Raw genomic sequence first — 21,914 nt, 5'->3', positions numbered from 1 at the left:
GCTCCTGCGCCGTGGACTGGCCGCGGCGGCAGCACCAGCAGCACCGGCGGAGCGGCGGCATCGCGGGCTGAAGGCGCCGCGGTGGGAAACGGCCGCGGCTGGCGCCGCTCCTCCTTCCTTCTCCTCCGCCCTGGGCTGCGCGGCCGCGCAAGTCCCACGCCCGGCTTTCCTCCTGCCGCCGCGGCGCGCACTGCGGATCTCGCAACGGGAGAGCGAGAGAGGGACGTTTTGACGCTGCGACCCCCCCCCCCCATTTTGTTTTTTATTGTTATTTTATTTTTTTAATTATTATTTTTTTCGCCCCCTCTTTCTTTCCTTGCTCCGCTCCCGGGTCTTTGCCGGCGACAAGGACAGCAGTGCCTCCCCCGGGAAAGCCGGAGCCCTGCGGATGCGCCTCCCCGGGACCGGGGGAGCTGACTCTCGGAGTGGATTTATTGACTCGCGGTTGCTTCCGAGCTGCCCGAAACAGCCCGGGCTGGTGCCTGTGCGGATTGCAAACTGCAGGGAGCAGTGAGAGACACACAGGAGGAGCCTCCTGCCGAGGCTGTGTCCCTTTCCCCCAACCCCTTTATTTCTCCTACCACCTCTTCTTTTATTTTATGTTGTGTTTTTTTTTTTTTACTCCTTTTCACGCGAGCCTTAGACACTGTGAACGTGTATGGCGCACTGGATCCAAATGGGAGTTGGCAGTTTGAGTGGCATCTTCCAAGGCAGCCGGGAGACCCCCAGTAAGAGGAAGGACTGAGGCGTTTGCATATTTTTTTTGTTATTATTGCTATCGTTACTTCGGAGGTAGCGTGGATCTTACCTCGCAGGAGAATTTCCCACATGCGAGCGGCATACATGACTCAGTAGATCTGCCTGCAGCTCTCACCAAGTGCATCGTCGACCCTTCGCGTGTGATTTTTTTTATTTTATTCTTTTTTTTTTAAATTTTGATATTCTTCCTTCCCTATCCGTCGTCCCGGCTGTTGGGATACCGGGCACCCGCCCTGCTGTCGCCGCTCAGGTGCGGGGAAGCCGCGCACGGCGGAGTTGGCGAGGCTCCGGGGAGGGACTCGGTGCCGCCTGCGACCATGGCAGCGCGGAGGCGAGACGCCTCCGCCTGGAAGTACTGTTGGGGAGTCGCGATGGTTTTATGCAGAACTGCACTGGCGAGGTCCATCGTTTTAGACCCCATATATTGGAATTCCTCCAACCCCAAGTAAGTTTCCAGCCCGCTCCCCCCACCCCCGCCGCCTCCCGCCGGGGGCCGGCGCTGCCCTCCGCGGCGCTGCGCGGGAATTGAGGGAGGGGAACGGGGTGGGTGGGGGGGACGGACACGACACGCGGTACCGCGGCCGCCGGGAGCCACGGGGACGGGGCGGGGGACACTGCGAGCGGCGGCGGCCGCCGGGGACTTCAGCCCGGGCTGGCAGCAGGATCTGGCCCTCCCCGGGGCGGGTGGTCCGTGTCGCGGCGGAGCTGCCCCGCCGCCGCTTGCCCCCCGGCGGGAGGGTCCCGGGAGGGAGTGGGGGACGGGGACGGGGTGGGGGGAGCCGGGCCGGGACGGGGCGGCGGAGCGGGATGAGCGGGGCGGCGGCAGGAGCAGGCTGAAACCTGCGGGCGGGGTGCGGGCTCCCCTCCCGCCCCGCCGCCGCCGCCTGCACGGGGTCGGAGCAGCGGCGGAGGTCGGCGGAGCCGGGCCGCGCTGGGCTGCCAGGGAAGGGTGATCCTCTTCAACTTCTCCGTCTGCAGATGCAAACTCATCCCATTGACTCCAGCGAAGTTACATCTGCTTATAACAGGGCTAAATTTGGTTGTGGAGTTGATGGTATCAAGGCACATGTCAGTGAGTAATGAACTAAGCATTACCCATCACACAACCATTTAGTGTCATTCTTCATTAACAAATCCAGGCAAAAAAGTACATGCGTTCCCAGGACTTCACTATCAAAGCACACTGTTAAAACAGAAGCATATCCTTTAAAAAAAAAAAAACAACAAAAAACCACAAAACTACTTTACTTAAACATACAAAATTTCTGCTATTGGGAAGAGGAATTTTTTGGGAAGTGGGCCGTCTTTCTAAAGAGAAATCAGAGTCAGTGACGAAAAACTAATTCTACTTCTCTTTTTGTCTGCTTTCATTTTTGATATGCAAAATAAAAGTTGGCTTTGTTCAGTTGTGAAATCCTTTGAACTTTTGTGATTAAACCCACTATTTTAGAGAACAAAAATCATGATAGGAAGAAATAGTCTGTAATGAGTTCAGGAAGTTTTACACCAGAAATGGGTTAAAATTTCTTTTAACTCATGCTACATATTCAATTATATATATTTAAAAGCAACCCATATGCATTGTGCTAATTGAATTTAGAATTTCCTGTTAAATCCAGTAAGTACACGTCTTGTTTTCCCGGGGGACTTTTTAGAGGAAATGTTAGGTGGTGATGAGACAAGAATAATGGAGTATTTCCTGGATCAGGGATTAATTCTGTGTAGGTGGCAGGATCTCCAAGAGTTTGAAGATTTCAAAGTTTGAATTGGGAGTAGCATTTCAAGTTTATCAAGTAGTCTTGCGTTACAGTCATCATTGCCTACCGTTGTTCCCACTGTAGGAAAAACTGGCTGCAGATTTCTGCCAGTATTTTTCAATAATGGACATATTTTCTATATCTCTGTAAGATTCCTTTGCATAAAAGTTTTCCCATCTTTCTTTTTTTTTTAAAAAAAAAAAAAAAGGAAACTGACAGGAATGCTGTGGACTGCTCAGTTCAGTGTTTTTATTCCTAGCATTGTGTGACAAATGATCGTTTTATATATGCACCAGGTGGGAAGCTAGTTGAAATAAAACAAAGTTTAGCTCCAGTCTCTGGCTCTGCACTTTTATGATGCTACATTGCTAAAGCTTTTCTTTGGCTTCAGAGAGGTACGACGTGACATCTGAGAATAAAGCGACCTGGCCGGTTATAAAGCGGGCTTTATAATGCTGTTTGAATTCTCGAAAGTCAAAGGCTGGGAGCCGGGGTTGCGTTGCATTAGTGGGCCTGCTGTGCTGGTGGAAAACAGGCTCTGAGCCTTGGAGGAAGGGGAAGGCTTTTGCATCCCCAGCCCTTGATGGGTTTATGCCTACAGAGGTCACTCTTCCAATGCAGAAGAGGCTGCTCTGGCCTCTCCGCTGCCAGCTCCAACCTGCTTTCGCTTTTTTTTTTTTTTTTTTTTTTTTAACTTACCTTGGTAGCTTTTATTAGCCATCAGTGAAATGAAAGTATCCGGAGCGGCTGAATTCAACCCATCTTACAGCGCCTGGGGATACGGTTCCTTTATCAAATACAAGTTGTGTTTCCATTTGGCTAATTCTAAACTATTTGATTACAAAAAAAAGGTTTGAATGTTGTTAATGGTAGATCTAATGATAATATCTAATTACTTTTTCAACTTAAATGCACGCTTAAAAATAGGTTCTGCTGTTGATGTAATTGAGTTTTCTTGAGTGATTCATTGAGGCTTAATCACCACAGTGAAGGAGTACACTATTAAAATTAGTCTTTTCAATTGCTGGGGCTAGTGATTTATAGGCCACTTGGAGGCCCGTCGTTTGAGGGAGCTTACAAATGCATTACTGATATTGCTGCCGGTGAGACAGCTCCACTTCTCTGAGCAGGATTTCTTACTAATTCTTGTCACAATTGTTTGCCCGAAGGATACCGAATAATTTCTCCTTAGACGAGGTTGTCCTCACACTGGATTCAAGCTGAATGTTAGCTGCAGAAGTAAGCAGCTGAAATGGGTCTTGGCGTAGTATAATAATAAAGATCCTTTCTAGGTTTGAAATAATAACTATCTGTGGTGCCGGTTAATTTATTCAGGGAAGCTGTGCATTTAACTCTATCCAGAGCCTCAACACATAAATCTGCTGCACAGGTAGGCAATTAAGTGCTGGGAGAAGTTGTTAGTCAGGTTAATATAGAGTATGAAATAATAAATTTTAGGTTAAGGTGAATGTATAAGCTGAATTGGTTTTGCACTGAAGTTTGGAGGTTATAATTTCCAGCAGGTGTCTGGGATGGAGAGCATGCGGTAGCTGTTTGAACACAGAGCTCCCTCCCCTGTTCCCCCCTCTCTCCCTTTTCAGAGATCTGCTTTCATTGCCTCGGTCAAATCACAAGAGGTGTGTTTTAAGTGACATGCATAGAATAATTATACCTGCCACTTTATTGCTTGGGAGGTTAAACGTCATTGTTGCAGATGGTTTTGGTAGACTTTACAGACTTCTCATCTGGAGAACCTTAGATCTCGTGATCTTGAAAACACAGAGAAAAATTACTCTGTAGACTTAACTCCTGTTGACACTTTTTAATGGGGGACTTTCTGCCTGTGTTGTTTCTGCCAAAATAAACAATGTATATAGATAGCAGGGATTACCTCAGTTTCACCTCACCAGGGCTCAGCACCGCCTTTGGCACGCAGGGCGGCACGTAGTGTTATGGGGCGCCTTTTAGTCAAAGGGGAGAGAAATCTCATTCAAAAAAACCATCGCTTATGTCTCAAGAGTCGCTATTCCCTGCGTGCTGTGGGCCAAGCGGTTCTCCCTAGAGACACGCGGAAGGTTATCCTCACAAGTGGTGCGTTTGACACTGATTAAGTTAGGTTATATAGCTGTTTTTCCTCTGCTTCCGATAACCAGTTATATATGGGATATTTCACAGCCCGCCTCTGAATGAATGCTAACATGTCAGAAACTGATAAAATAAACTACAATTGATGACCCTGTTAAATGGTCTATTCAGTAGCATATAGACTAGACTGCTTCTCATTGTATCTGAAATTCTTATTTTTGTAGGTAAACAAATGCACATTCACTACCGCCTGAATAGCCCCTTGAACTATGCTCTGCAGTTTGCATTTGGGTTAATCTTGTCGGTTTTAATATAGAGAGGGGGGAAAAAAGGAGAAAGCACCAGGGGTGGAATTGTTAGTGCTTTCACATCCACATTCCTCACATTTTGTCAGGATGATAAACTGTAGGTAATGGACAGCCGTTGTTTCACAGGACAGGCGAGCCAGCCGGAGCACAAAGAGCTTGCTAAAACGATACCTCACAACAACATGTTTGGGAGCCTCTTGGCTAGGCAAGAATTTATTTGGGAGCCCCATGTCACGGGACCGCACTTTCTAACCTCAGCAATTACAGCTTCAAGCTGAAGAAACAGGAGTGGAAGGTTAAAATGATTTAAACACATGCTCCTAAATTGTACCCAAAACATAGCTGTTGACACTTGGCATGCTAATGCGAGGAGTGAGTGGTGGCTTCCAGTCCATTTGATATCTCTGGCATTCGTAGCCAGGGCTCCCGAGCACAAAGTGAATTAGCAAAATGAATTCAGAACAAACTGAAGGCCGAATTCTTGAGCTGGTTATTTTCCCCAGCCTTTTATACGTGGAGTATAATTGCTATATTATTTATAGTAATTATCTTAAAGCATGTTATCTGTAAGCTGTGCTACGTTATTTCACTTTGTTTAATGAAGTAATTGCCTTTAGAAAGGCAGTGACTAAAAGTCAAGCGAAAATCACTTAAGTTCTCCCTCTTCCCACACACAAGAATGCCTCCCTCCTTTCTTCTTCCTTTTTTTTTTCCCCTCCATGTTTAATTGTAAGGAGATCACGTTGCTTTAGGTGTGATGTTCAGGACCATCTCAAATTCAGCCAAGGTTCCTGTGATGGGAAGTCAGCGGAGGACCTGAGGTGACTGCCGTGACATGCTGGCAGAGACAGGCCTTTCAGCCTTGCGCAGCAGCCAGAGCCAGGGTTGCTTCTGGGGCTTTTTAAAATTATTATTATATATATATATTTTTTTAATCTGGTCTTCATGTGTCGTGCAACCGGCACTACTTGAAATTGCTTGTTGCAAATGAGAAGAAAGTGTTCTTCTGAGAAAAAAATGGTGATTAAAATGTTATTCCTGTGTGCCTAATGTCTGCCTGCCTTGGCTGCTGACATAAAGAAACCTGTTTTTCTGGTCATTTATCATACATCTACATGGATTTGCTTATGAGCTCATTCGTTGTGAGGCGTTGTGGAAACTTCAATAGGAATGTTAAACTGCTTGAAATATTTTGATTAAAATATGCAGTGCCACGGAATATAGACTTTTAACCAGAACTCTGTCCTGAGTGAGGGGAATTTTTTTGGGGGGCGGGGAGGGAGTGTCAAGGGAGGAGAGGTTTTTTTTTGGGGGGGTGGGGGGGGAGTTGCATGAAAAGCAGAGGAAGGGAGGATGGCAAATGGACAGTGTTAGAAGAGCTTGGAAAAACTCCTGTGGCTTCATTGTCTCTTTAAAGCCAGAGAACACAAAGACAAACGCAGTTCAGCCTTTCTCCCATGATGGAAAATGTAAACCGTTGACACAGCTCCCATGTTTAACTTGTTTAATTCTCATTTTAAATTCAGTACTATACCAGCCGTGTGAACTCTGAAGATTTCTTTAGTAATCCATTTTGTAGTTCCGAATCAAAAACAAAGTGAAAAGGTCTGACACAATTTGCTTTTATTTTTAGGCAAATCAACCCTGGTCATAGTTAATAAGGGGATTACAACCCAGACTAGGTCTTTACAGATGTAATGTAAATCAAGGGCAGAGTATAAAGAAACTGATCCCTTTTGATTGAAGTATGGTAAAAAGGCATAGAGAAACTAGCAGCAGTAATCTGATTGTATGGCAATAAAACCACCATTTTCTGTCTTTCAGATAAAAATAATGTGGTAAATCCATGCAGTTCATAAGATGTAAAGGCAGATAAAGGGTGATGCCATGGCAACATATAGATTAGCTTGATGTTAGAAATGACACGTCTCTGAAAGGGGTGTTAGAAACTAAGGGCCTTGCTCCGGGCTGTAAGGTATTATGTGAGAACCGCACAAAACTTGGGGGCCGGGATTAGAAAGTATGAAAGGCCTACTTGTGGCTTGGGATGGTTAAAGCAGTAAAGAAAAGCTGCTCAGTTCTTGCTCATTGGTGGCGTATAATATGGTAAAGATAGATTTCATTTACTGCTTTCTGCCGAGATGGGGACCGATTAAAACTTGAGATGGCTGCAATTGTTAGGTGTGGAAGATTTTCCTTTTTAACTCCTGCCCTAGCAGCAGCCCTTCTGAAGAATTAGCCGCGCTTGGGGTTTGTTGCCTTAATCTATTTGGGCTTCGGGCAGGACCATGCTGGCAGGGAACAGAGAGCAGAGGGGATAGGTAGGACTGGGGTTATCTGGAAAGAAAACACAGACCTTTTGATTTCAGCTGTGTTTCAGGCTGTGGTTTCCATCTCCCACTCCATGGGAGCAGCAAAGATAAACACGCCGCATTGTCTGTGCCCTGGCCAGGTGATGCTTCAGCATCTCTTGTGTTTCCCATCCTGCAAAAATATAAAAGAAATAAAAAAAACCACAAACAAACCAGCATCCATTCCTATTTACCAATAAAGCTGCAGATAACCAGATTGATCTGGCTTAGTCTCTAGGTGGTATTTATTTCCGAAAGGCAGCCTGAAATATAGAAATGGATGAGATAAGCATCTGCTTACCCCCCCTTCCTCCTCCCCACCTTAAAATCATTGGGATAAGTTTGCTGTCAGCCCCCTTGAGTTCACCCGGCAGACAATTTAGCCATTGTTTTGTCATTTATTTTAAGCGATCTGCAGCTGTAAAGGTAGTAAAACATCTCTCCTAGTGTAGCTTCTTGGGTTTTTCCCTTGCCTTTTCTCTTAAAGAGCCTTCTAAATAGTTAAGACTTGCTTTTCTACCCAACTGACAACCGTAAACACCCACAACTTAAAGTCAGCATTACATTGCAAATCAGGGGTACGATTCAAACGAAATATTTACTTTATTGCCTGCTCATTTGTCTGCTAAGGGGGGGGGAAAAGCACTCTGCATTTGTTAGTCAGAGTCTAGACATAAGGGGAAAAAACACTGAAGCCTACAATAACAGTTGTGTCTTTCTTTAGTGGGAATGAGCCTGGGATGAGCTCGGCAAAATGGAATTCATGCTGTTTGTTTGGCAGTAACTCGGACACTTTTTAAGTTTTGGGTTTTTTCATTTTTTTTTTTATAAAGATGTTAATTACATGCTTGAATTTATCATTCTTATCCTACCCCATAGTAAGCTGGAAAGCTTCACAATTCTGACTGAAAAGGGAACTCCAGAACCAAAACTGTCAAGCTGCTGATGTGATTTAACAAATGAAAAATAAACAAGTGCATATAGGGAGCTGAACAGATTGGCAGAATCTACGGGGCCTGAAGTGCTCAGATACGTTTCCTCTCTTGCAGCTTAACCTTCACAAATCTATATCAAAAGATCCAATTCATTTGCTGAAATTCTCCAAAGCGCAGGGGCACCCTCATCTAATTTACAGGCCGGTCACATCCAAGCACCTTGCATTCTGCATTTGACAATGATTGCTAATGGGCCATTCAACTAAAGTATTTGCTTGTTAACAGGGAACAGAGCATGATAAATGTCCAGCAAGCTTGCGGCCTCCTTCAGCTTTTCAAATGCAGACTGGTGCATATTTATGGCAGGCAAATGACAAAGAGAGAAGCTGAATTACTCTGGCCTTATGCTTTCTGTTCGAACAAGGGTTAAAGTAATTAAAGAAATAATGCAAAAACCGATGTCCTTTGTTTGCCCACCATTATCCAACATTTAGCTTTCGAACCTGCCTGTCATGTCACATTTCAGAAACGTACCAGATAAGGCAGGGTAGGTTTGGCAGGGCGCAGAAGAAGGAGTGGGTAATTCCTTATGGAGCGCATCCTGGGCTCCCAGTTCCCACAGGGAATCCTTTGCAGGTTCCCCTCTCCTGAAATAGTTTTCACTGACATACATTAACTGGCAGATTTACTTCGAACACAGAGGTTTTGCAATTTGCGCTTCTGTTCCCTAACTGGGGTGGGGGGGGGGGGGGAGCCCAAACCCAAAGCAGTCAGAGGCTTGGAGAAAACAAGCACATTGCACTCAGCATGTTTCAGAAAGCCAAGTGTGAAAACAAAATGGCAGAACAAAAAACACTTTTGCCGTTGCTCCTCCGCCCCCAAGGACAGCTAGATCTTCAAAACTCAAGCTATAAAGCACACAGACATTCCCTAAACTTCCAGTGTCTTCAGTGTCATTTTGAATCGCTTGGTATTTTACGGTTGGGTTTTTTTTTTGTTTTTTTGTGAATTCATGTTTAATCTGAGCTTGATTTTCAAAAGTCTTCGAGCAGACTTAAATGCAGAATTGCAAGAGATAATTTTAAATTCCATATTTAAAAAATGCCATTTAGTATTTTATATTTCTAGTTGCAAGTAGATAACCATGTTCCAGGCTTCTGTTTAGCTCCTGTTCAACTCCATGAAAATACCTCCAGCGATTTTCAGTGAGTATTACATTAGCCTGCAAGGGCTTTACATTATAATTTTTTTCATTATAGGCAGAATTTTAATTTTCTTACAACGATCAAAATCTATCATTTTACTCAAGGAAAAAGAACATCCAGTTCCCCCCCCCGTTAACTGTGATGCAGAGAACTTTCCTTTGCTGTGATTATATACATTGTCAATGACAGCAAATAAGGGCAGGACCTCTATCTTTTTTGGCAATCCTGTCCAGCCAACACCCAGTGTTTATTGCGGTATCAGCACGATAATTATAATGCAGCTGATTTAAACTTTGATGTAATAGTCTAGGCTTTCTTCTGGTTTTAAACGTAGGTTCCAAGCCAGAAAAGATAAAGGCTGGTAGAGGATTATGTTGCTGGGTGAATCATTCCTAATGTATGGCCTATACATAATCATAAGATGGGTTTTCTACCTATAGTGTTCTTTTTAAATATGTGGTGGTTAATGGCTAAAATAGGATTTACAGAACTTTATTGAGTAGGATTCAGGGCTGTCTACGCTTTAAAGCATAATCAAGTTTTACACGTGTCCACAGAAAATGAGAAATTATATGGCTAGTCTTACACAGGAGGACAGGTTAGACAGTGGAATGATACGTTAGGCTGAAAGATCTGTGCTGCTGCAAATTACTTTTCACTGTTTTGTTAGCTTTTGTTTGAATAGTGCATTTACTTAGGTACCCAAAGCAAAGAACAGTGGCGGGAAAGGTGAACAATGCACTGTAAAGGGAAGTACATGTTCAAGCTAATAAGAAGGATTTAAAATTTATTATTGTTATTATTATTAGTTAAAGCCCAGTTGCAATTGAATGCTATTTTATTTTGGATTGGGAGTTCTGCCAGACTCCAGCCTGTCAGAGCTGAGAAGACTCAAATCAAGTCCAGGCCTATTTCTGTAGCAAACGGGAATCCTGGCTCCTTGCCTGCGGATTCATTCAGGAAGACCCATCTGGCTTTTGATGTTCTGCAAGTCTGAAGCAGTTTGTTTAAGGAACCTATGCAGCAAGCACTGGTGAAAGCACACGTAACTGCGCTTCTCACACTTCGAGTGGTGCATCCTTTTGCGTTTTCATTTTTTGCTGGTGGTTGCCATCTGCTTACCTACCGCCCGAGCAGCAGTTCGTTTCTATACCTGACTGGATAAAAGTGTAAATTTGGAGTTGGGAACATCATGACTCCTTTTGAAGGATTTGCAGTCCCGTAGCATTCACTGTCCACACTTCAGCTGCTTTCTTCATGTTTAATTAATTTCAGTTTAGTTCAGAAGCAGTCTAGCTTAATCACTGCACAACACTTGACCTTTTGGTTTTTTGGGGGCTTCTTTTTCCAAGGTATTTCCAAGCTATATAGATTAGCCGACCAGGGAAGGTCACGTTGGCAGGCGAGATCACTAGTCTGCGTGATAAATATTTTAAAAGAGACAATTTTTAGTGGTAATTGTGGTTCCTTCTACTTTTGATCAGACAGTTTTCAGGCACTTTTGGAAGAAAAACAAAAGCTGAATCTTCATAAATTTATTCCTTATTGTAGTATTTTCCATTCTGTGGATGGGTGTGTGACAGCCAAGGCGAGCAAGACGACATTCTGCTCCTAGGGCCTGACTCAGGAAACTGTCCTTATTCAAAAAAGCTCATGTTAGGCATGTGCTGAATGCTGAATGTTTTTGCTGAAGCGGGACGAATTTAAGCATGAGCTATCTTGAACCAAGGCCAGAGTGAAAAGGTTTTTTGAGGTTGGACAAATACAGATCTCTCTGGAGCTTCATTAATTTTTTTTTTATTTTTTTATTTATATCAGAAAATGATGTCAGAAGCTATGGTTCTGTCTGCACTTGTAACGAGTCTTAATTTTTGCGTAGCTTGCCAATAGTCAGTGGGTTAAAATGGAGTGGCTGGAGCTCCCGCTGTCACTGGCTGTCTGTGGAACCCCTCTGGTAGACTCTTCTACCCAGGGCAGGGGTGTCCGATCCAGTGATGAATGCACTTCTGGACCTTTACAGGAATTTTTAAACTACTCCAGAGTCAGTTTAGCTTAATGTGAGAGTCTCAGACCTGCAGAGGCCAAGAAGAGGGTAGGCCAAAAAGAGGGCCAAAAGCTGGTTCTTGGTAGGTCAGGTATGACTACTGCCTTGGAGGTGGCCGTGGCCGCCCGGTTTTATTCTGCTTCTGAAAGTCAGTCAAACTTCAGAAAAGTTTGTATTTAATGTAAGAACGTAGGATCTCCATGCTTGTGAGTGGCTGAGTGTTGGCTTTAATGTGAGATTGTAGATCTCCCATTTGGATTTTTGCTCAAGGTCATTTTCTCCCATCTGAAATAATATAAAGAGAAAAAGGATGCGGTATAGCACTGATAGAAAGTTGTAACTGGGTTCTGAAAATCTTTGCATAACAATGATTTGCTAAAATAGGTTTGGTTTGTCGTACAATGCTGTTATTGATTTGGCATAACTATTCCTGAACGTTGTGAGTTAACAACTTGTTCTACTTCCAGTGTTTACTTATGCAGGCAAATGGTATGCAATAATATATTTTCTATCAACTGCAAAGCAGCTGAAAGTTTTTCTTTGAATGTGAGATATGATCGCTGATTATTAATGTCTCATCAAGTAACAAGACAGTCCCCGCCCTCTTTTATAGACTTTGCTTGGAGCATGTCTTGAAACAAGACTGTACAGGTGCGAACAAATTATATTTAAGAGAAGGAAGACTGCAAACTTTGGTTGGTATTCTTGTGTTGTGGCTGACATAAGATTTGTTTCTGTAATAGGAACAGTGGAGAAGAGCACAGAATAGCACCGCAATAGAACAATCTGGTTTTATTGTTTCTTTCTTGTGATTTACAGTGCCCTTTTTGAAAAGTAGTTCTTTGGCAAATGCCAGCTGCTCTCTGTTAGCTTTCTAAAAGCAAAGAGACTTTAGTGACTTGTGTTAAGAAGCACACATGGTTTGGTTTGCCTTTCCGTTCCATGCTAACTACTGCTCTGCATCTTTTCAACAAAGCGCCATCTTTCTTGGGTTTGGCACACCCTGCCTCTGTGAGCACAAGTCAAGTAGAGCAGTGGTTTTGTGTTACGCTGAATTCATGGCACAGATTTTTTTTATTTTTCTCTCCCCCCCCCCCCCCCCCAAATCCAAACCATATAAATACCTGATTATCTTTGCCGCGAGAGAAAAGAACTACTTTAATATTCCCAGTAGCATATTTTGAACAACAATTCTTTAATTAAAACAACATTGGTCTCTTCCTGTATTTCGTGGCTAGCAAATGAGAGAAAACACCAGTGTTAATATCAAAGGGAGTCAGTTTTCATTACAGTAATGGTTCAATTGTGCAATGCTGTAGGCAGTGAAATTTAATATTATTGTGACTTGTATTGTAATTGTAGGATGACAGAGGAAAATGGATTAAGTTTAAATATAAGTGTACACAGCAGCACATGGACTTTGTCAAATGGAAGCTGAGGGCTGGGGCAGGACGGGTCCCCCTCTGGCTCTGTCATAATGAATTAGTATTTTGTAAATAACTGGCCACTAGACTATAGATTTATTACCTTTTGTAGATATATGTGGACACACAGAGACATGCATGGATTCTGTACCGACTGTAATTGCAGCGTGGAGTTGCAGAACGGGTTTATGCCTGTAGGCTTGCAGGGTATTTGAATGTCTAGGCTTCTTGTCTTCACCTTTCATGAAAATATTCTTGCCTGCCAGTTTGTGAAGTTTCTTCTGAAGGATACACCCATCCTTTCAGTTAAGGCATTGCTAACACATGAATGGCCTCAGACTGGAAAGCCCTTTGTCATTCTTTTCTTCCTGATGAATAAAACCAAATTCAAGTTGCAGATGATCTTTGCTTTAGAAAATTTGTGCTACAGACAACTACTGTTAACGAGCAATATCCCCTTCTTTCCCAGTTGCCCATATACATGCAGATTAAAATGGAAAATGGTAATTTAAACCATCCATTACTGATCTCTTCCGTGGAAGATTAGGGACAATGAAAGCTAGATGTTCCATTTGTTTGCAGTGTAGCCAAGTGGAAGATGTCCCCAAAGCAGTGCCTGATAGTCTACTAGTGTGCAAACACGATGCCCTGTCGTTCTACTCCATATCTTCACCGTGTTTCTCAGACGTGTATGTTCATGTTGAAACCTGTTCTAATGTTAAAGTGCAAAAGGGGGCAGTAAAGTGCTATCCAAAAAATGTTTATTTTTTAAGGGTATTTTTTGTGGCAAAAGTTGCATTTCTCAATAGGCTTATAATCTCTCGTATTTAAAATAACGATCACATGATTATCTTCTGTTTGAAAGGCTTACAAATGTCGCCAAAGCGTATCGTTAAGCATTGTGGGAACAATGTTTGCTCTGTGTATTTCCATGTTCTGTCCTTTAACCCCGTCCTGAAACATGCTACATATTTGGAAGGAATCGAAGGCAGGAAGCTTTCCTCAGATATATTTAGGACACAGCTATACGAAGCACTTCTGAAAGAATTCCAACTTTGCTAATCATGTCTGGTTCTCATGTTGTGCATTACCAGCACTGCGTTTCTGGAAAAACAAAATGAAAAGAAAGCTGAGGCTAGGGGTTTCTGCTTGAAGTACTAAAGCGTGTAGTGGTGGCATGGGTCAAGAGTTGGGCTCTCATCCAGACCCGCATGCATCATTTGTCAAGAGGTAACTAGAAAGAGCAACTAATTACAATGCACCTAGTGAGTGTTTTCTCTTTCTGAAATTCCTTGGAATAAGCCGTTTATTCAGATTGGCTACCTCTCTCCACTGCAGCCACTTGCAGTTTTTAAACTCTACGTAGAAAGAATGTTTCTGCTGAAATGCAATAAAAAGGAGAGTGTGCCTGTGTGTGTTTCCATGCTTGTGCATGAGAGACAGTGAGCAAGCAATGATTTGAGGAGTTTACTGTTTGGTGAAGCTGAGTAAGTCCAGCGCTGTTGTGAGGGTTCATATTTCTGTAAATGCTGATGAAATGTTAATATAATACACTTTAAAATAGAACATTGGTCATATCCATCCTTTTTTTTTTCTTTTTTTTCCCTTAGTTAGGAGGCTGTCCTGAAGCACATTAGCGGTTCTTTTGTGGTAACCAGAATTGATTTTGTAAATGGATCAGAATTCTCTAGTGCTCTAAGTACTTTTAGCAGAGCAGTAATTGCTTTCTGCACAATAATACAAAAAGTTAATTGCTATTAATAGTGCTTTATGTGGAGGTCATGTATGAAAACTGAATGTAAAATCTATATTTTAAAAAAAATTTCCTTTGTCAACCTTGGTAAAAAATCGAATCGTACATCTTTTCAGCATTTCAAGCCTTACTCGTGTAGTAAGAGTTCTAAGCCAGGCTGCATGTTCTTGTGCAAAAAGCCCAGCTCTCGTTTCCCGTTGTAGAGAAAAAACCTAACAGATAGGTGTTTGCTCTCAGAGGGTTTTTTTAGGGCAGAGGAAAACGTGCTTCCCTTTTATGGGAGGAAAACCGCGCATCCACTTTCACACCCTGGATTTACCTTGGGGACGGAGAGGTAGAAAGAAGCACAAGTTGGTCTGAAGATTTTCGTTTTCTAAGTGAGTTTTTTGCCTTGCTCTGCGAACGAGAGCCAAGCAGCGAGGGAAAGGGCAGCTTTCCAGCCAAACGACACCATCTCTTGCAGGCGGAGATGGCGTCCAGTTGAAACAGATATGCTGTCTTACAGCAAAACCCTTCTGGCAGCTGTGCACCAGAGGGGGGACGCTGCAGGCAGGACACTGCCTCTGCTCGGGGTGGGGTGGGCTGGGGAGAGGGACCTCCCAGCGCCCCCGAGTCCACGGTCACCTCGAGATGTCACGATCCCCTGGACAGGAATCGCAAAGTCATCTGCCTCTGCCCGAGCCCAGGATTGGGGTAGTTCCGAAATAAGAGTTTGCGGCACCTCCTTTAGCTTATTTACTTTTTCCACGGAATGAGATCACATCCGTAACCTCGTACATCACAGCTTTTAAGGAACCAGATTTTCTCTTAGAGGGAGTCTCTCCACTCAGATGTGTTTGGTGCCGGGTTGCAGGTGACCTTCCTTATACGTGAAGGGTGAAAGGGATACGGTGTCTTAGCTGCAGATTTTGTGCTCTCAAGTGCAAGGCACCTTTAGACTTGGGACCGTCCTAAACTGAACGGAGCGAAGAAGTGAGCGTCTGTTATCTGTGCAACAGCAATAGTCACAGGAGTTATTTGGGGAAGGAAACTCATGACACATCTTTCTAGGAGACAAGTCAGGGCATTTTCTGCCCTGCGTTGAAGAGGGGTGGTGTCTGTGAGTGTCTCTTTATGCAGTGGAAGCTCTGTGCCTTTAAGACTGTGACATGGTGGTACAATTTGACCGTCAAATCCTGCAGGTCTGTGCAAAAAAACGTTCTCTTTGGGGAGAAGTGTATGCACTCTCAGCCCATCCTTATTTTACGCCTATTAGAAATCCTTTCTTGTATTTTAAATGCTTTCCTCTAGTATTTTGCAAAAGGTAACACGATGAATTGCTAAATGAAACAGCTGAAGTTTCATAAATGCTCCTCGTTCCCTGTGTACTTAACATTTTGAGAAAACATCATAATGCTGCAGAATCACTCTTGCATAGGTTATTAAGATTTCAGTTGTAAACGTATTGCATTCTTTTGCCCTGCTGAAGTCAAGGGAAGTTTTGCAACTGATTTCAATAAGAATATGTCCAGCAAAAGGCACCAAGAGTGGCGTCCATTTGCATGGCTTCTTGTGACACACAAAATGGTGGCCCCACTACCATTTTGTATCCAAGATGGTCATTAAAATCAAATAAACCCTTGACCATTCCCTTTTTCAGGGCAGTGCAAGTATTTCCCCCTGGGTAGTCTGAAAGAAGATGGGCTCCTTTGGAGGTGAGGGAGGGGGAGGACAAGGGGGTCCCAGAAACCCCAGGATGGAGATTTAGCTACAGTTTCAGGGGACTTTTTAAAGCATTTATGGGCTCGCTGCAGGCTTAATTGCAGGACAGCCCGAGCCCCCAAAAGAGGTTCTTCCTTCCAATGGAAGTGAGAAATACAGGAGCTGCAGCTTTAGAAACTTGTGCTATGCTGTTTTGTAATCTGGCTTTGTATAATGTGGTACTTACCATTAAAGATCTTAAGGGATGAGCGTGAATATATTTGTTTATTTATTTGTTTGAATTCCATTTAGTTTCTAGCCTGCAAGTCCTATTAATGCAAGTAACCATTGCTTACATGAGTAGTTTCATTAACTGCATGGAAAAATGTTACATATAAATAAACGTCAGCAGATTAAACTTCTTAAATTTTATTTAAATTCACAAACATACCTATTTAGCATGTTCTGTAAAACTGTGTTATAGTATTAAAATAATGTAATAACACTGCACTGGCAAAGAACAGTAGCTTCCAAAACTCACTTAAAAGAATTTTAATAATATGAAATGCTGTACTTTTGTTTTCAAAGTTTCATTTGCCAGTCTGTGTGTAAAGCCAGTCTGTCGTCTTGCTGTGTCAAATTATGGTAATTTTTCTTGCAGAGATTTCATGTAAGAGTAGTGCATTTCTTTTTAACCAAATTCCATACCCATTTTGAGACAGAGACTCCACATTAATCTTTTTTGATGAAGCTTGTTTTTCTGTCTGTTCCACAGCATTTACTGATCCTCTTCTCATTGAATTCACGTTCACTTAATCCATTTAAAATGGAGTGAGATCAGTCCTATAAAATCACTGCTTCTGCAAAAAAGCATTTCAGGTTTACAGCTGGGTGTATACTTTATATCCACATGGCATATCTCTGTATATGATGTTGAATGTGACAGAGACTAGTGTGAAAGCTCTGTACGGAGCAAAGGACTTACAGAGAGCTCTGGCCTATGTTTTCGAATTTTACTCAGTTCAAAGACTTTGGGAGTCAGTAAACTGGTTTTCATTTTATTCAGCAGGCTGTGATTTGCCCACTGCTACTTCATTGAAATCACTAGGACTTTTTTCCTGGAACTTTTATTTGCTTTGCATCAGTCTGGTTGGACTTTTGGCTTGCTTACATATTTCTCCTGTGGACAAAATGATATTCAAAATATGAATGTTGTTATTTTCTCAAGCCAGATGATTAATACACGTACTATTTAATAACCAGTCTTTTTAAACAGTAAGGGCTTGTAGGTCGAATGCTGTTCTGTATTCTGTTTCAGTTTGCACTTGTACAAGTAACGGACTAGCATACTGTGTTATTAGTATTCATGACTTTTCCTTAATAAAACTTTTCAATGAATAACTTTATAGTCAGGCTGGTAGTTAAACTTCATAAAGTTAAGTGGGTAGGATTCCCCAACAGAAGGTTTCAGGCTGCATTTTAAGAAGCATCCTTATTGTTTGCATTTTTCGGCTTATTTTTGTTACATTAATTTAAAGCTAACTGCCTACACCAATTAGTTCAGGTAAGGTATTAAAGCACAGAAATTTGGCACCGTTTCCCCAGTTAAATATAGAAGACTCTCAACAAGCACTAATACACTTTCTAAAATTGCATTTATTTTATAATTACTAGGGTATAGTTAAAGCTAAGTGTGCATATATATATTTGTAGTATGTACGTACATATATAGTTTTGCAAGTTGGGAAAAGCATGAGGACACAATTTTTACATCAGTCAGTATTGATCAACTAAATCTCTTTAAGAATTTATTTACAGTTTCAGAAACGTATGTGTAGTTAGGAGTAATAGAATATTCTCAGTGAAAAAGAGCGCTGACAGACAAAGTTGTAATTTTTTTGAGAATTTACTATTATGAAATTAGGTAGTTTTGAATGGTTATCGTTAAGGAATACTCCATTATAATTTAAAATGGTTGAATGTGCCAAGTTTCTCTAAACAAGAAGTAGATTATTAAGAAATTAGTTGGAAACTGTGTATAATATAGATTTTATTTTTTATTTAACTTGTCTAGGACTTTGAGCAGTAAGGGTGCTAGGAACTGCTCAGCCTTAAAATAAGTGTGGTACAGAAAATTAGTGCAGTAGGGAACAGAGCCCTGTGTTCCTATTTTCTGTTCTTGTGTCATGTGAATTTTTGGTCTGATACGATACTTATTTTTAACAAGGTTTGGGAACTCTGCGTGTTGCTGTTATTTGATAAGCTGCATGACTAGTTGGACGTGTGGGAGGGATTCACGTCCCTGGGCTTTGCACAGATGTCAAATGTCGCCCACAATACACCAATTTTGGGCTGACAGTAAAAATGCCCTCTGTATCCAAAAGTGCACAAATTTCATCGTACGGCTTTTACTGTACTTAATATACTCTTCTGTGCTTTCTCACAGTAAGCACCACGAGGATTATTAATTGTAAGCAAGATTCTTCAGTTGCTCTAGTCTCATTATATCTGACTGATGGCAGAAATGAGTCGTGGAACTCGTTAAGCTTTTCTCCTAAATTTCTGCTGGGGTACAGGGGCCTATACTGATATGTAGGTTTCCCAGTAAAGAACATTTAGAGCTGAAAAGCGGAAATTAGGAAGTTAGCTTTTTATGGAAAGCAATGGTTCCAGTGCTGTCGCTATCCTGACTCCTCAAACAGCGTGTCAGTGTCCCAAGCAACCATTGCAGTAACGCAGCCTCCTCCGTATCAGCCACAGGATTCTGAAAACCTCTTGCTCCGTCTTTATTATATTTTTGTTTGGGGGGGGAGGAAGGGAGGTTTTTTAATTAGTTGAAGGCACATTCTGATCAGATTTTTTTAAAGCCTGTTCATTAACTTCATTTTTACAGATGCCACCGTGCAAATGTTTTGTAAGTGTTGGTGCTCCTCCAGAATGCTTAAGGCTACATCAGCACTTGCAGAAATAAAGATTCAGGATTAATCCTGAAGTTTTTGTTAACCTCTACCAAGGCAGAATGTACATCGTAATTTTTATTTTTTTTTTCCCCAGGTGTAATGTTTTCAAAAATAGGATCATAAAACAGTAGTCTTAATCCTCCTGACATTTAATCAATAGCTTCAGAAAATGCTTAGTACACAGCAAATGATTTATTTAAAGTCCTTATGAAAATACAGTAGCAAAAATGTTACACAAATGCAGGGATAATAATCATGCCTACTACTAATCGGCCACTGTAAATTTTGTGGTTGACCTGAAATGCATGAGGTGAATTCCCTTCGTCCATACTTTCTTTATTGTTGAAAGAAAATAAGGAAAGCAAATTGGAAAAACATCTTTCTCGCAAAGGTCATGATCAAAACTGCAAACGGTGGAAAAAATTTCCATACAATCAAGTTCTCAGATTAATCCTTTCATTTCCAGCCTTTTTTCTTTCCTAATCCCATCAGCGTTAGATCCTACAAGTTCAGAAACTCAAGTGGAAGGAGATTTACTGAGTTTAGTTCTCAAACTGTACAGACTTCAGAGCCATAGTGAGAATATTCCCCTGCCATAAAGTCTAACGAGTGCGTCAAGTGCGTCGCTTTAAAGCTCTTGTAAAATGTGTTTTAGCTGTCTGTTGGGGGTGGTTGTGTCCTCTACCTTTTATGAGGCAATTCCTGGCTACTTAACCAAGGCACACAAGCGTGCTTTCTCTCCGGTCGCTGTTTCCGAGGATTGCCTGGCACGCCGTCTCTCAGCCCATCCTGTTTGCGCTCAGGGTTTGCATGGAGAACATATACCGCCGCTGCTTCATTACACACACGCATATATACGTACACACACAAAATCTAAAATTATAATCAGTGTTTCTTGTTTTTCAGGGCAGCTTTTAGGTCATATTATTGATAATGACAGACAGGTGCGCGTTTCTAACCTTATGAATTTCATATTTATTATGCATGGGAATATAAATTGATGAATTCAAAAACAAAGATCTGAAATCTCATGTGTTTCATATTACACATTCCCGTTACATGAAGAAGGATCACTAGCAAGAAGAAATATTTGCAGCGGTGGGATCCCACAGTGTGACCAGCCTTTGTCCTGGCATGCAGATGGGAATACAAGTAATTTTTATCTTTGTGGTACAACACTGCTGCACAGGAGCAAAGTTAAATGGGGCTGTGGTCAGACAAGGTGGTAAAGTCAGTCGCAGGTGGCAGAGGTTAGCTCAGAAACTCTGTCCCTTTGCCTTTGCCTGGTCGGAGTCGATCCCAGAGGAGAGCCTGAGTCAGGATCCATGCTGCTCCCTCAGGAACGTTTGCTGGCTGGGGTCTTCCTCCCACCATTTCCTCGTGGCCCTTGCAGAGCTGGCCTCTCCCTCCGTCCTCCCTCACCAGGCCGGTCACTCCGAAGAGAATGCATTTCCACCTTTCCATTTATTTCACCATTTCGGCTTTCGGGAGGTGGTAGTCACTGCATTCCTTTGGCATGTCCGAAAACTGGAGGAGGAGGCGCAGCTTCGCCCTGTCTCCAGTGCTTCTCAGTTTGAACAGCCATGGCCAAGCCTAGTTTCTGCAGTCTGGAAATTACACTGCATGACACAAAAGAGCGCAGTGATTTATACATCAACAGTCGCTTTTCTTGCCATAACATTTCATTGTTCTTTTTCCCTAAATCTGTAATTACATGTCTTTGTCCTGCTATGTGCTGCTTCACAACAAATAAAATTCTTGCACAGGCTTTGTGAGTGAAAATAATCCCGTTCAATTAGCACAGATCGTAAACTTGCATTGTGTGGGAGCAAGCGGTTATAAACGATGGATTTGAAATTTGGGGCGTTGCGTCATCCTTTTCTCTAAGCTAGTAAGTTCTGCCCCAATACTGCTGTGTGCTGGTGGGCTCCTTCAGCCAAGCCAGAGGCTGGAGGTCACCGACGCCTACAGCTTTGTTCTACTTGGGCCTTAATACTCTAATTTAGTTTCCAAGAAGGCTGCCTGTAAATAAGCTGGATTTACTATGTGTGCTATTTAAATGCTAGCACTTGGAGAACGGTGTTTGTTAGGCGGCAATTGTTTCAGTCGTTTTTTCAGGCCGATTCTCCATTAAGGAAGATATTTGGAAAAGGCTGGCAGGCAGGAGAAAGAGGAAGGAAAGTCAGGCTTTTAGGTCTGTGCATTCGAGGACGTCATGTCATTGGCTGTCGTTCTAAACCACACACTTCTTGGCCTTAATTGGGACCAACATATCTTATGGAGAAAAACAAGAAACAGACCTGCTGTGGCTTTTGTCCTTGTGAGAACAAGGCTCCTCATTTTGTGGACGAATCAATAGTATAAGTAATTATTTATATTTTTCTTTGGTGAAGAAATGGTGAAGTTTGCCTATTAGTTAATACAAGTAGGAAAGATACAATATCGAGTCTAACCCCAAGCGCTGGCTCACAGCCAGTTTGTGCACGAAGCCTTCACCTCTGCTAAGGCAGAAAGCACATCCGTGCTTCACTTGTAGCACAAGAAAGGAAAAAAGAGCTAAAGTAATGACAGTCATGGTGGAGTTTATGAGGAGAAGAAATCGTTGTAGTGTAGCGGTCACACCGTCTTGGAAAAGTGTTTTATCAGAAGCATG

The 21,914-nt window shown here is 42.4% G+C and overlaps 1 protein-coding gene across 1 annotated transcript in view; it reads left to right on the top strand.

Annotated features, from left to right (window-relative positions):
- EFNB2 (ephrin B2) overlaps positions 1-21,914 on the top strand; it is a 46,317-nt gene continuing 24,403 nt past the window's right edge. The window contains exon 1 of the mRNA XM_054181189.1: positions 1-1,204. Coding sequence (XP_054037164.1) covers positions 1,077-1,204 — 128 coding nt within the window. The 5' untranslated portion in view covers positions 1-1,076. The remainder of the gene's footprint in view (positions 1,205-21,914) is intronic.

Source organism: Rissa tridactyla, chromosome 1, assembly GCF_028500815.1.
Source record: "Rissa tridactyla isolate bRisTri1 chromosome 1, bRisTri1.patW.cur.20221130, whole genome shotgun sequence".
Classification (NCBI taxonomy): Eukaryota; Metazoa; Chordata; class Aves; order Charadriiformes; family Laridae; genus Rissa; species Rissa tridactyla.
The sequence above is the reverse complement of the archived record's forward strand: the minus strand, read 5'-3'. Positions and strand labels throughout refer to the sequence as shown.